The 15,976-nt window shown below is 31.3% G+C and overlaps 1 protein-coding gene and 1 long non-coding RNA gene across 10 annotated transcripts in view; one reads left to right on the top strand and one right to left on the bottom strand.

The window, feature by feature from the left end:
- Positions 1–119: 119 nt before the first annotated feature.
- On the top strand, positions 120–2,462 carry LOC143238286 (uncharacterized). Its single transcript, XR_013020498.1, has 3 exons — positions 120–356; positions 1,596–1,784; positions 2,159–2,462. It is a non-coding gene; the product is annotated as an uncharacterized LOC143238286 (long non-coding RNA).
- Positions 2,463–9,484: 7,022 nt separating this feature from the next.
- Positions 9,485–15,976, bottom strand: part of LOC143239001 (F-box DNA helicase 1-like) — a 39,463-nt gene continuing 32,971 nt past the window's right edge. For 8 of the 9 annotated variants that reach the window (XM_076479706.1, XM_076479705.1, XM_076479708.1 and 5 more), the window contains 5 exons: positions 15,786–15,974; positions 14,656–14,766; positions 13,053–13,159; positions 10,985–11,119; positions 9,485–10,594 (listed from right to left, as the gene is read on the bottom strand). In XM_076479706.1, the coding sequence (XP_076335821.1) occupies positions 10,406–10,594; positions 10,985–11,119; positions 13,053–13,159; positions 14,656–14,766; positions 15,786–15,974 (731 nt within the window). In that variant the 3' untranslated portion in view covers positions 9,485–10,405. The remainder of the gene's footprint in view (positions 10,595–10,984; positions 11,120–13,052; positions 13,160–14,655; positions 14,767–15,785; positions 15,975–15,976) is intronic. The other variant, XM_076479712.1, reaches the window with a different exon arrangement.

Raw genomic sequence — 15,976 nt, forward strand, 5'->3', positions numbered from 1 at the left:
TTAAATTTGTACATCAGATTTTAAGATAAAATAAAATTTAAAATAATAACAAAACAGGCCACCTACGTTCTAGACTTATTAAAAAATAAAATAAAATGAAAAACAATATAAATGGACATTGCCCTGAAAAGGACCAGATTTAAAGTTATGCTATCACTTCAGCCATTTTGTATTTACTGTAAATGTATTAATCAGGCCATTCCAACAAGTAATGGAAGGAGGAATAGGTCTTAGTGTACCTGACCCTCCTGGGTATACAAATATATATACCCAAACACCTACAGAGAGAGAGACTCTTTAGAATGTGGTGTGGTGTGAAATGAAGGCGTGTAAAAGTTGTCAAATCCGCATCATTTGTAAGCATGAGTTTTAATACTTTAATATATAAACTATTTTTATTTTGAGCCACTAATTAAATACGCTATAGTGATTTAAATTTGTTTCAGTTCTGGTTAAAATAGTCAGAACACTTAACAGTAAGTTTGAGGAGCATTATAAATGTGAAGAGCTTTGAGAAAAGCGCAAAAAAAAAAAATAAAGAGTGGGAAATTAAGTATAGAATATAGTTAGTCGTGGAGTGTATTTTATTATACTGGTGCTATAAAAGCTTTACACTATGTTCACATTCAAACACTGTGTATAGTGTTCATTTCCATATTTATTGTTAACGTATTTTTGACTGGCATCAATAAAACGATTACATGAATATGAAGTTAATTTTCTTTTAATAGTAAGATATTTAAGAGTTGTTACAACAAACTACAGTTAATAAGGTATTTCAGTATTGTTGTAATTTATATTTTTAACGTGTTTAACACAAATGCTATATGGACAAATAATTTTCTAAAAGTAGTATCAAAATTACGTAGAAACAAGAATGTTTGGGAATGTTACTGTTAGGGTTTGAGGGACAGCGAAGGGTTTAGAAACAATGCTGCGTTATAATAGTGAGAATCAGTTTGTAGTTGATAGAATACCAACCAGAATAAGAAATTCGGGTTAATGTTAGTTGTCGCAGTGTTCAGTTACTTAATTGAAAAGCTGTGAAATTGTACCTGTAATACTATCTGTGCATAACTCATTCTCTTCACGTTCAAAATGTTCCTCAAACCGATAGTTAAATGTAAAAATATTTTGCTGAAGTTAGTATTTCTGTGTACAATTTGAACATACAGCAATTTAAGTTAAGGAAGAAATAACATTCATTTCTTCATAGATTAGACTCATTGCATTTTTTTATCTTTATAACTTTAAAACTTCAATTTTGTTAAAGCAGTTCAATAAAGTACAGAGTACTGTGTAGAAAGGTCTAAGTCTAGCATCAGAGGTTGAAAATGGAAAAACAAACAAACAATAGGGTTGATAAGTAGGTTAGTAACAGAATGAAAACTGATGAGGTATTTTTAGTCTTGTTTGAATGTTGAATAAAAATGGCAAGTATAAAAAGTATTTTATAAGGTTCCTGTTATATGTCTGTCACGATTAAAGATATAATTAGACATCCAGCTTAATTAGTTACTTCTCTAATTTATATGCTAATTTTTCTTTTTGTTTTTCAAGTTTATAATGTATTTTAACAAACTCGCCACTTTCAGTGCTCTCTGGGGTAATAATTCTTCATCACCTGGGCATTGACAAAATCGGACTTGTATAACATTATGGGTATCAAACAAAATGCATCTGAACAAGAAATTGGGAAAGCATTTCAAAGGTTGACAGCCGAATAACACCCTGATAACAATAAAGAGAAAATGCTGAAGAAGTATTTACTAAAATAGTTCAAGGTATTTCGTCTATGATTTTGTATTTAAAATCTGTTTGATTAGTAATTATCTACACATTTCAAGTAGCATGCAAGTTCTGGGCTCAGATTAATACGTAGTTTGTAATGTTAAGCTCCAGAAAGCATTCTGCAACATATTACCATCACAACTGTTTTACTATGTATTTTATTTAAGTTGTACTTTTTATAATCTATTATAATGATGCATAAGTGCTAATTGTTTGTGAATTTTTTGTTTTTTGACTAATTACAAATAATGTTCATAATTGAAACAATTATTGTAAATGAAATAACCTGTGTTCAAGTTTGAAAATGTTTTTTTATGGCATGTCGGTAACAAACTGTTTACTCTAAAAGTGTAATTTTTACTTACAGCATATACTGTCTGACTGTGACAAAAAGAAACAGTACAACAAAATTGGAATGGCTACTTTTGAAAATGGTAAGGGTGATTACGGATCCCAATAATTTCACTTATAACGGACTTTTTCACTCACTTTGATGCCTTCAAAGTTCATGATGGACAGCAAAATGGACATGAAGAGAATGGATACAAGTTTCAGTTTGGTGGTGGCAGGTCTCTCAACTTTAACATATTTACTGACATACATGGAGAATAGGAATCATTTAATAGTCATTTTGTAATGTTTGAGGAAATAAAGCCCTTTGACAGTAGGGATTCCTTTTTTGGAGGCAATGAAGTTCCAGTTTTCTGAACACACCCCAATGTTAGAAATGCAGGTTTGTGAAGAACATTAGGTGATCAGATAATCTTACACAGATAGGGTTAGAAATGTTTTATAAACCTAAGATAGTGTTGCATTTGCTTGTAAAACATTACACAGTTGGACAAACTTGTTTGTGTAAAACCACCACTTAGTTATTTGAGTTGTATTTCTGTTGGCATATATATTATAAACATGTTTGAATACAGATATTAGATGGGGACTGTATGGTTATTTAAAACTGCTAGTTCTAACTAAAACTAATGTCTGTAGTTTAATAATTGGGGCTGGCTAAGTATGTATTCTGTGTATGAGTGAAATAAGTTTTTTCTGTCCAGCAGGCAGAGCCAGATATCCAATCATTACTCAGAGAATTGGTAACATGATTACCACCTATACTTCGTGCTCTTGATAGAGACAATGGACTAGTCCAAAGTAATAGCAAGTTGTAAATATGTAAACTGGTATAACAAGCATATTAGCTGTTATATATTGCCTTCTTATCAAGCTGGATTCAAGAAAAATTGTGCTGTCCAACCAAGGGTGATGGTATTGAAATAGTTTATTGTCAGTACACTTTAAGTTAATTTAATGTAACTTTGAACTCTGTTCTGAATCCATCGTTGGTGAACTATTTTTTATGTGAAACATAACCTTATCTAAACCCTGCTAGCTAGGTGGTGTTGCTCTTATTTTAGAACCACAACTATACAGTTGGATTGTAAGACTATACATAGGTACTGAAGAAATATTTAAATGTAGTCCATTGAGAAAAATTGTTAAAGTACATTATCTAGGTTTATGACCCAGTATTAACATACATTGTTACTGCCATCAATACTTTAATAAATACAAATTATAGTAGATACTAGGTTCATGTTGACAACAGAAAATTGTTTATACTAGTAAGATTGTGCAAACATGTAAGTGTATACAACTTTCACAGATTCCATCAGATTGTATAAATGTATCATTTGTTTTGTAATACATAGTTTATTAAGTGTAGGACTGTGTATATTTATTACAGACAGGAAGTGTTTGATTAGTGTATCTTTACTAACTGTTGCTACTTAACTAGAAGACTTCACTCCTGTTGGTGTGCACATTGTACTTACCCAATACTTCTTTCAATAGCATTAACAAATGGCTCTCTCAGCTCTGATAAGTACCTCTGTAATATTAACTTAACCATTGCTATGTTTGTCATATGTAGCCTAATAAAAAGATTTTGGAGAATAAGAGGGCAGTATGGAACTTTTTAATTGAAGACACGTTTTAATACTAAAACACAATTCTATACAAATGAAATATTCATTCATTCCTATATTGTCATAGGGGACATATGTAATTTTTCATAGAATATGGTATTCTTGTTGAATGACAGAATTTTGGTAAAGAAAGTAGAAATTCTCCTCCTTTATCTGTAAATACAATATTAATGTAAGTAGGGAATACAAGGAACGTTTATAGACTGCATAACCTGTAGTCACAAAGAACATATCTCAAATTGTCTTGAATACCCTCTAATTTGTAGAGGTAAAGAGCAACAAATCTTAAAGGAATTTCAAGTTGTGGTGGCTGACCATATTGGTGAAGTAATGTGAAAATATACTGCTTGAGCAGTTAGTTTGTTAGCGTGCACGTATTACATGTCACTTCCAACTATTTTGAGGATGTTATAGCCCTCATATTTTGTGAGACTTTAAATACAGTCTTTGCTTGAAAAGTTGATGAACCCCATAAACTAAATTAATATCATTGTGGTTGTCTTAATCTTGTGAAATCTAGAACTTTTATTAAACTAAATAAAGTCTACATCTGTAAAAATTGATGCTGTCATGGTTGATATATTTAACAAAAGATCTGGTTAAATGCACTTAAATTCATAAAATTCCAGTTTACTATACACATTGTTAAATATTCATATCCAAGTATAAATTTCTCTTTACTTAAGCTAAGGTTATTTCTTAAAATAATTTCTTCTCTTAAGCGTGTAGTGCTTAAGAAAACTTCTGAAAAGTAGGCTTTAAATGTTTTGAAACGTTTATTAACCAAGGATGTTGGTAACTGTAAAGCAGACTTGATGTTTTCTCCCAGTTTCATCATTCCAATATGAGTAATAACATGGATAACAGGTTATGGCTCTGTTTTAGATTCCTACTTCTATCAAAGTATTTGCTTAACCTTATTTATGTCAGAATGGAATGATCAAAACTAACACCATTTGTCAACATCTTTATTATCCTTGAATAAAAATAACTGGTTTTCATGTCAAATCTTCACTGACAAGTTTGTGTAGAATACACAAGTAAATTGTGTATTTTGTTCTCATCTTTATTAATTTTTGTACAACTATCAAATATCTGTTCAGTATTAATTTCTAGTTTTGTACAGTAAATGTAATTTATAAAGTTGGTATTGGTTCTCTTGAGCCAGGGAAACTGGAAAAAAGTGAATTTTATATTCCTAGTTTGGAAGGCATCACGAAATTTCATTTTATAGACAAAAGTTAATGAAATTCGTGCAATTCAGTGATGGTTCTGTAACTTGGAGGGGGAGAAACACCTAAAGATTGCATAGAGGTTAATTGTGGAGCATTTAGCATGTATAATACATAAACACAGTTTATGATCATTTCATCATTGAGATGGAGGACAAAGGCAGAGGTAATAATGTGACTAGTATTGAGGGGATCTCTCATCTTCCTAAAACTAGGGCATGTAGTTACAACAGTATCAAAACACATAACTGCTACTTACAGATTATACATCTATTAAATAAGATATTTTCACTTTAGTTCATTAGTAAAACAGTCTCCACAGCGAGAGTCAATGTGCATCATTAACGTACTTTGTAGGAAATATGCTATCTGAAAGGTTTCCTTATTTCATTAAAGTCTGGTGCCAGAACAATTCCACACAGTTTTGATTACTTATTTTATTTTCATTTCATATATGTAATTAAGTTAGTTCAATTAATTATTCAACAATATTCATCAATAAGAATTTCCTAGTTCACACAATACTTGTACAGCTAGGACAAAAGTCACAAACAAATAGAGTACCATCGAAATAAAGAAAACTAGTGTCATGCAAACTGAAGATGCCAAAGTATGAAACCAGTAATTTGAGCTTGTTTTAAAAAATATTAATTTAAAAAATGCTATAATAGGAAAGGTTTCACTGAAAATAACTTATGATACACATAAGGGTTATTTCTTATCAGTGAATTTTTATAGAAAACACTATCATACTTATAATACTTTAATAATCTATAATACATTAGATATCTCAGTAACGTTTTAATAAAATAACTGTAGAGTGACAAACAGTTAAATGTATGCTAGTGAATATATCATAATTAATAACACTATGTCACAAAATTTTTACTTTTTCCTTTTCCTTGGCAGAATGTGTTATTTCCCAATTGCCTAAAGTAAATGGAGAAGACCTATTTTTCTCTTGAAACTTTGCTTTTGTGATGTGGGTAATGAAATTTTCAAATTTACCCATTTTCCAGAACATTCCAGGTAAATTCAGCACTGCATAGCTGAAAAAGAATTTCAAACTTTCAAGAATTTTCTAGAACTTTCCATAGTAATATATATATGTACAGGGGTTCTCCACTTCTCTTTAGTTTTAGCTGCCAAAGTGAACACATAGACCTATCTGATTTTATCAGAGATGGCAACAAGAAGCTGCAAGCATTCTCTAGACATTCTGTTATGTTTGTGGCCAATTTATCAAGACAAAAGTGAAAAGGTACTCTGTGACAGCATCTGCTAAAATGTTTGAAGCCTACAAGGCATATTTCGGCACGCCTGTCGACAATCAAGACAAACCCATGGCACCTCATTTTACTTGCGAGCACTGCAAAAAAACTCTAGAAGGTAAGAGAGACAATTTTTGCTTGCTTGAATACTAAGATTTTATATTATACAAATTTTAGACCTTTTAAAATTTAAATATCTTTTGGTGCACCTCAAAGAGGAATACGACAGCATCAAGGCCTTGCTAGAAATCTTGTAGTATGATGAGTATGGCTTGGAGGTTATTGGAGACTTAAATTGTGGCATTCCTGATGGGTCTCCAAGGAGGCTTCAACAAGTTTCCCTGTTATCTTTGCCTCTGGGACAGCAAAGACACTGCAGCACACTACAACAGAAAGCACTAGCCACAACGTACCTAATTCTCTGTGGGGAGGCACAACGTCAAGTGTGAGCAACTAGTGGACCTCCAGAAGATGTTGTTCCCACCATTGCACATAAAATTGGGTTTTATGAAACAATTTGTCACAGCTCTTGATAAGGAGTCTGCAGCCTTCAGGTACCTTCGAGACATATTCCCTAAGCTGTTTGAGGCAAAGGTCAAACTGGTGTCTTCATTGGACCACAAATAAAGAATATAATGGAGTGCACAGAATTCCCCAAGAAACTCAGTAGGAAAGAAAAAAAAACTTGGGGCAGCTTTGTCGCAGTGGTTTGGAGATTCTTGAGCAATCACAAGGCCAAAAATTTTGTGAAACTGGTTGAGGCTCTGGTGATGAATTATAGTAAAATGGGCTGCAGGATGTCCCTGAAAATCCATATCCTTGACACATCTTGATAAATTCAAGGAGAACATGGGAGCATACTCAGAGGAGCAAGGCAAGTGCTTCCACCCAGATATACTGGACTTTGAATGTCGCTACCAAGGAGCATATAACGAAAACATGATGGGAGACTACAGGGTGGTCCGTAAGTCCCTACTCATCCATATATTGTGTCATAACAACTTTATAATACTAATGAGTTGAAGGCAGCTGTTATCGCAGCATTTGGAACAATAACCCCTGCTATTTGAGGAAAATGACTCGCAGAACATGACGTTGCATAATATCATGCAGCGAGAATGAGGGACAGCACACAGATACACTGGATACATAAGATATATGGATGGGTAGGGACTTACAGGCCACCCTGTATATTTGGGGTTTGATACATGAAAGTGATTTACATTACAGTTGCAAGTTTTGAAAAACTACTCACTTCTAAACAATTTTGTATAAGTTCAGCATAAATACATGTAAATCTTGATTATTATGTTGTTTTATTCCGAGTTTACATAAATGAAAATGTGCTATTTTGCCTGTTTTTACATAGAAAATATGTTAATTTCTAAATTTCGTTATCTAGGTCACAAAAGCAAAGTTTGATGGGAATAATGGCCATTTTGTGTACTTTTATAACATAAGCAATTAAGAAATAACACATACTATCCAGTAACAAAATTTGTTACACAGTGTAATCTATAACGTAATATATCAGATATCTCAGTGCTGTATTAATAAAATAACTGTAAAGTAACAAATTGTAACTTATGCTAGTGAATATATCATACTTAACAAATAATCTATAACTTAATACATCAGATATCTCAGTAACGTATTAATAAAATATCTGTCAAGTAACAAACAGTTGAACTTATGCTAGTATACAGTGACACTTCTTTATCAGTTACTGTACTCTTTATGAAGTACGAATGTGGTAGCAAAGGATATTCTATCAGCGAGTCAAATTCCACATATGTATAATTAGAAGTTGTCATTTAGTTATAAGCTTGCAGTCTTATGGACAAACAAAATTTGCATAGACCCAAAAAATCTTTCCATATAAAGACTGTTTGATCAATACATGGTCGTGACAATTTAAATATTTCTATATCTTTTTCATAGCACATATGAAATAGTACAGTGTGACATGGCTTGGTAAGTAATCTTGTTAACATATACAATTATTTAATAGATATCAAAAATATCTATTTACTGCAGTGTGTGGTTAGAAAGTTTTGTAATTGTAAGAAATTATTGCTTTAATAAATAGTAACTTATGAGAATTATACTTGTGCAAGTTTATTCCTCATCTATTTTATGTTAGAATCTCAAAAGTGAAAGCCTGTTTATATTTTATGAATATTTTTGTGATTAAATTAAAAAGTGTGATTGTTGTACACCATCGTATACAAATGAGTGAAATACCTTTGTTTTTTATGTTCTGATAAAGTATCAATTACTCTTGCCAGTGTATCTAATGACAATGAAACTTTGTAAAATGACTTTCAAGTAAACTATTTTCCTATATAGTCTTTATTAAACAATATAAGTAATGTTTTGCAGTTTTATTGTAGATAATAGTTCACTAACGTAACCCTAACAATTGGTCAATTCATGGGTATAATTTTTTAATGAGCAGATCAAGTATAAACACCCACAATGCAAAGAAAAACTTACAAACAAATGATGCTAAGATCTACACTTTACTGTGTTACTGACAATAGCTGTGTTCAGTTTGTGTACGCTTACTGTACTGTTATTGTCAATAACAATATTCAGTTTGGATATGCTTACTTTAATGTGTCACTGACATATAGCAATGTTCAGTTTGGGTATGCTTACTTTAATGTATCACTGACACCAGCTACATTCAGTTTGTGTATGCTTACTTTACTGTGTTGCTTTCAATAGCTGTGTTCAGTTTGTGAACACTTACTTTACTGTGTTACTGTCAATAGCAACGTTCAGTTTGTCAGCAAGTGAATGAAGTTTTAACAGGATGTCTTGTCATTCAGTAGTTCTTACTCCTGGGATGTGGTACAGACTAACCATCCCATCGTTTACAACTGAACCTCTGACTGTGGGTAGAACCACATGAATAAAATTTGAGAAAATGTATAAAACAAGTAAAGGTGGGATTCTGTAAAACAGTGAAATATATCCATTTTCAAGTTACCAGTGTTTACAGAAAGTATAATGTAATTTGATAAGCCTTGACTAAAATAAAGATCCAAATGTTTCCTTATGGAGTGGACAAGTGTTCATGTAGTACATTGCATGCAGTTTGTGGCAATTATCAAAGATGGAGTAGAAATATACATGAGATTTAGGGTTTTATGGTGATGTCATAAATTAATGTCTTAACCAAAAATACATATATCTAGTTGATGATCAGTTTTCTTTATTAATTTGACTTAGTGATAACCAGTAACAGCCACAGAATTCCAGACAGTGACTGTCATACAGGATTTTTTATTTGCTTAGTCGTATATCAATTTCATTTTCCATGGTAGCTTTATCACTTTCACAATAAGAATTATTTTACAAAACTTTTTCAGTTACCACAAGTTTTTCTTTAATACCCACACACAAAATCAGATTGGAAAGTCATTCCTAGGTAGCTAGAAAATCAAGGGGTAAATGTTTAGAATTAATTCCGGTATTAAGTCCGAACGTTATTACATTCTCAATGTTCAAGGCAGAGTTGTTACAGTAAAATTTAATAATCTTTTTTTTTTTACAAGAGAAACATTTATATTCTCTTTTATAGGAGCCACATCACAGAAAAGAAGCACATGTTTTAGTTCTTGAAAGATTATTTCATGTATTAACTTGTCATGTTCTAGCAAAACCAAAAGAAAGCTGCAGTCCTAACAGATTCCTTTCACTAATCTTGTTTACACGTGTAGTTTATTAATGCACCAACTTTATTTATCAGACATCTGATGGTCATCTTTACCTATTTCTTTCCTTGTTTACACGTGTAGTTTATTGATGCACCATCTTTATCAGATATTTGACACATCTTTACCTACAAGCAGAAAATCTGACTTTGCTGTTGGTTTCCCAAATATATTTAGAAATTTTTATAATTAGAATTTCATATTTTAAAACTATGCTTTCCAATTTTTGTTTACTGCAGAAATGCATATTTCCTATTTATGGAAAGAATAAAGGTATTTTTTTATATGTAGATACAGACACCACAATTTTATGAGTATTATTGTCCTGCTATCATAGATGATAATCGTAACTGAAAATCATATCATAGATGATAATCACAGCTGAAATCTGATCTTTGCTATTTTTATTTGGTCCCTTCTCTGGTCTGACTAGTTAAGGATCCTACCAGATAAGAAAGGCTCTGTCGTGCATTGTCTGTAATTCTTCCACTATTAACACGGCCTAAGTTTGGGTGTGGGAAGAGAGGAGTGTATTCACTCTTGGTAATGCAGGTAGGACATATAGGTCCTCCAGGAATCAGACGATTGTTAGCCTAGATATAAGAAGTATACTTAATTTCAGTTCCAACACTCACAGAAGTATCTATAACACCAAAGTATGATAATTTATCCAAGTAAGATTCTTACCAATACAGTTCAAATCACTTGAAAACTAGAAAATGGTAATTGTTAGAATATGGTTAACCATCAGGTTCACCAATGTTATTCTCATGTGATGTTTGGATAGTTCTGGAAACCCTAATTTCAATTAGTTATTTACTTCAATGATATTCAGTAATTTGATGGTAATTTTGAATAATATGGTTAGTCACTCAGTTCTATCCTTGGTTTGACATCATGGAGAGATACATTATGATGTTACTAGGTCATTTTCAATCTCACAAAACAATAATGTACTATCACTGAAATAAGTAAGCACTCACAGTTCGAAATGGTCGTCTTACAAGCAGCAGGACATTTCTTGATTCAAATTGGTCTTTGCAGCTGACACATTCCAGTCTGCATGGTAACTGGTCGTCCACAAGGTTTTTCAAGTACACTGGATATTCAAACTTCTCCTGAAAATAGCACTTCAGATTTAAATCTTCAAGTTCCTGTACTACAGAAACACATGAAAACTGACACTTCAGATTTAAATCTTCACGTTCCTGTACTACAGATATACATGAAAACTGACACTTCAGATTTAAATTTTCAAGTTCCTGTACTACAGAAACACATGAAAACTGACACTTCAGATTTAAATCTTCAAGTTCCTGTACTACAGAAACACATGAAAACTGACACTTCAGATTTAAATCTTCATGTTCCTGTACTACAGATATACATGAAAACTGACACTTCAGATTTAAATATTCACGTTCCTGTACTACAGATATACATGAAAACTGACACTTCAGATTTAAATCTTCAAGTTCCTGTACTACAGAAACACATGAAAACTGACACTTCAGATTTAAATATTCACGTTCCTGTACTACAGATATACATGAAAACTGACACTTCAGATTTAAATCTTCAAGTTCCTGTACTACAGATATACATGAAAACTGACACTTCAGATTTAAATCTTCAAGTTCCTGTACTACAGAAACACATGAAAACTGACACTTCAGATTTAAATCTTCACGTTCCTGTACTACAGATATACATGAAAACTGACACTTCAGATTTAAATCTTCAAGTTCCTGTACTACAGAAACACATGAAAACTGACACTTCAGATTTAAATCTTCAAGTTCCTGTACTACAGATATACATGAAAACTGACACTTCAGATTTAAATATTCACGTTCCTGTACTACAGATATACATGAAAACTGACACTTCAGATTTAAATATTCACGTTCCTGTACTATAGATATACATGAAAACTGACACTTCAGATTTAAATATTCATGTTCCTGTACTATAGATATACATGAAAACTGACACTTCAGATTTAAATATTCACGTTCCTGTACTATAGATACATAAGAAAACTGACACTGATTTCCAATCCTGCACATTCTAGTCTAGAGGTGGCTATTGAAAAATAAAAACAGAAATGCTAAATATGTGAGTTACCTGAAACATTAAAACAGATTCATCTTCAAACTGCCAAGAGTTTAAGTCTCATGCCTTGACATTTGTGAGTAGTCTTTTAGTGGTACCTTTGTTTAGCTAACTTTTAATAAAACCTACGACGGACCCTTTTTTTTTTTGTAAATATACTAATAACAGTGTAAGATATAGCAATTAGATTTTTTCATCAGTGCTGACATTTATGAGTACATGTAGCAGAGGTAGGGAATATAACAAAACTTGAATACTTTCTTTTTAACCAAACTCTTCTATATTTAGTCAGTTTAGTGGCATTGTGGGCTAGTCTTAAGTAGTTTAAAATTCTTAACAAATACAAAAATTTTGTTTTCAATTTAAATATAATAGACAAATTGTTTACTGTGTGCAAATAGTTATTGTTACTAAAACTTCAATTATTGGACTAAAATTACAAGATTTATTTTAGGTGAAATGGTCTTTCAGCATAATCATTTGAGAGCAAGAGTTAATTTACATTAGAACCATGTTAGAAACCTGGAAAACTGTTTCCTAATAATCAGTAAACATGTTTATTCTCACAATTTTAATTCCTTTAACAAATTAAATGAAAACATTTTAAAGTTTTCCATTTTGGAATTGTAATGGAAAAATAATAAATCTTTTAAAAACATTTCTTTAAATTTTTGACTGAAATCCATTAGGAATAAATACACTCAACCAGTAGTGATAAACACACATTATTAAAATATGTTGGAAGAAAACGATCTACGTGAAAAAGGTTTCAGATATTTTTAAAACTAAGATTGTGTCTAAGGCAAGCAACTGCACACTTGCAGTTTGGCCAATCAGTAACCAGAACTACATAGAAGATGACACTATTAGTTTAACTCAAGGTCTATAAAGAACAACTTCACACAAGAAAACAAAACTTGTACATTTTATCATTACCTGAGCACCCAGAAGTAGATAATACACAGAGGTAGGAAAGCACAGGCGTTTCTTCGCTCTGGAGATAGCAACATAGAGTAGGTTGAATTCGTTTTCAAGCTCGGGTGCTGATAAAGTTGAAATAAAATACAGCCGAACTATATCTGTACTCTTCTTTAATTTGTTAATAAAATTATTACATCACACTATTTAAAACAATAAAATTAAATTTGATGTAGAAATCCATAACACAATAAACATAACATTTGTTTCTTCAAAAGCAAACTCAACTACTAAATAATGCTTCCAACTATTTAAAAAACAAACAGAATTCAGTAACAAGATACAGGATTGGTGTACTGGTCATTATAATACACAACCAGTAAGTAGACATAGCTCAGTTTGATTAGTTTCTACTTATTATGTATGGCAAATTTCAAGTGCACCTGTATCATCTCTTATATTTACTGCCATTTTAGTATTTGTTTAGCATTGTGGAAACACAAGTATGTATGTGTAAAGTATTGTGGGAACTTAAAAAATCACACATAACATCTATCAAAACACCTGCAGTTAGTTTATCAACGTTTATACATATTTACACAAAGTATAATTTTGATTAGTCTACAAATACTCAACCTTAAGCAGTGATCTTTATAAGTTGAGTTACATCAAACCTTAAGCAGTGATCTTTATTAGTTGAGTTACATCAAACCTTAAGCAGTGATCTTTATTAGTTGAGTTACATCAAACCTTAAGCAGTGATCTTTATTAGTTGAATTACATCAGACTTAAAGCAGTGATATTTATTGTAAAATATCTTTCTTATCACTGCAAAACAACACTGGTCTTGACATGTTTGAAGGATACCATTATGAGTTACTAATGCTAGATAATGAAATAATGCTGGGCCTAAAGTGACTGATCTATAGTGTTATAACTTAATGACACAAAGTAACACTGGTCCTGACTTGACTGAAGAATACCATTATGACTTATTGATGCTAGATAATGTTGGGCCTAACTTGATTGAAGAACACCATTATGACTTATTGATACAAGGTAACAAAGGGCTTATTAACTTGACTGAAGAACACCCTTATGAATTATTCATACAAGGTAACAAAGGGCCTAGCTTGATTGAAGAATACCATTATGACTTACTGATGCTAGATAATGTTGGGCATAGCTTGATTGAAGAACACCCCTATGAATTATTAATACAAAGTAATGCAAGTCCTAACTTGCTTTTATGATTTTTACATAATACTATTTAATTTTTATACATTCTAATCAACTACTCCTGCCATCTATCAATCTAACTATTAAATAAAATATTTTTAATTTTGAAATTTTCAAATTACAGTTAAATATTGTACAAGTTCTCATTAATCAAATTAGCTAGAGTGACTTAATAATGACAGAAAATTGAAACTATACGCTGTAAATATTCAGTCAGTAAAACTGTAAAGTTTAAACTGCAGTTAGGATCAGTGTCTACACAAAATATTTACATCACAAGTCAATAGTTTTCAAAGACAATTTCAAATAAATTATGTGCAGTAAATCTTAAATTAATAATGTTAAGAAGTAATTACAAAAGATATTCATAACAAAAACATACTCATCTGTGATGGTTCTTGGTAAGGAATATTGTCAATAGTGAAGTCATCTTTCAAACATACGGTATTAAATTCTAAACCTTTGGATTTATGAGCTGTAGTGAAAACCACATCTAGATTATAGAAGAAAATACTGAAATATCAAACTACAAATGCCTTCATTGAAGCCAACCATACAAACAATGTGAAATATTACAGGTCAAAGAGTAGCATTAAACACTGCATTGTAAATACATATTTATTCAGGTACTTAAATATGAATCAAGATAAATCTTGCAATTTAAGGAAATGCAAGTATCTACATTTTTTAAAGAAAATAAAATTCCAAACAATAAGTTGGCCATAGCATTAGAAAATCACAAATGACTTGGATATCAGTATGAGCTTCTAGTGTTTACTACTGCTGTGCAAAACTAGAGCAAAACTTTCCCATATTAGGGTACAAAAATAAAAGTTCATCTGTGATAATAAATCTCAGTATTTATCTGTCCTGAAAATGTACATATCCTTCCTATCTAAACATGAATGCATGTGATTCATTTCAATCTATGTAGGTATACTTTAGTAGACATTCTGCTTAACATTATTATGGATAGTATTAAGTTCAACAAAGTTTAGTCCTAACAAAATTAAAGCAAAAAATGTCCAGAAATTTCAGTGATAATTTTTCTCTCTATCAGATATAGGCCATACTTTATAAAAGCTACACTAATGACATGTGGATTTATAGATTTTGATTACTAGATTAGATTAGAATTAATTTACATTATTATAAAAATTCTTTAACAAAAAAAAAAAAAAGATACTAAATTGACAGGAAATGTTTTGTGGATATATCTTAGTCTTAAGTAACAATACATCAGTTGAGAAAACTTAAATTAATACTAAATACTGACACATCAGGGAAGAAAATTTACATTAATCCTAAATAACAACATATCAGGGAAGAAGTTTCATACTAATACTAGATAACAAAACATCAGGGAAGAAGCTTTACATTTCTTAAATAACAACACATCAGGGAAGAAGCTTCACATTAACCCTAAATAACGATACATCAGGGAAGAAGTTTTATATCAATAAAAATAATGATACATGAATTTATAAAAATAGGAAGATGATAATAACTCACTAGCCATATACATGGGAAAAGTGCATTTTGTTTTTATAGTTTCTACATATTCTGGTATTCTCTCTCTATGTTGGCGAACAAACCGAATCTTATTTAAAAGCTCCACATCACTGGTGTTTTTAGCATACTCATACAAATGTTCCATTCTTTTGAACCCTCTGATGAACTTATCTTTAATATCTTGCAGATCT

Source organism: Tachypleus tridentatus, chromosome 13, assembly GCF_004210375.1.
Source record: "Tachypleus tridentatus isolate NWPU-2018 chromosome 13, ASM421037v1, whole genome shotgun sequence".
NCBI classification, from domain to species: domain Eukaryota; kingdom Metazoa; phylum Arthropoda; class Merostomata; order Xiphosura; family Limulidae; genus Tachypleus; species Tachypleus tridentatus.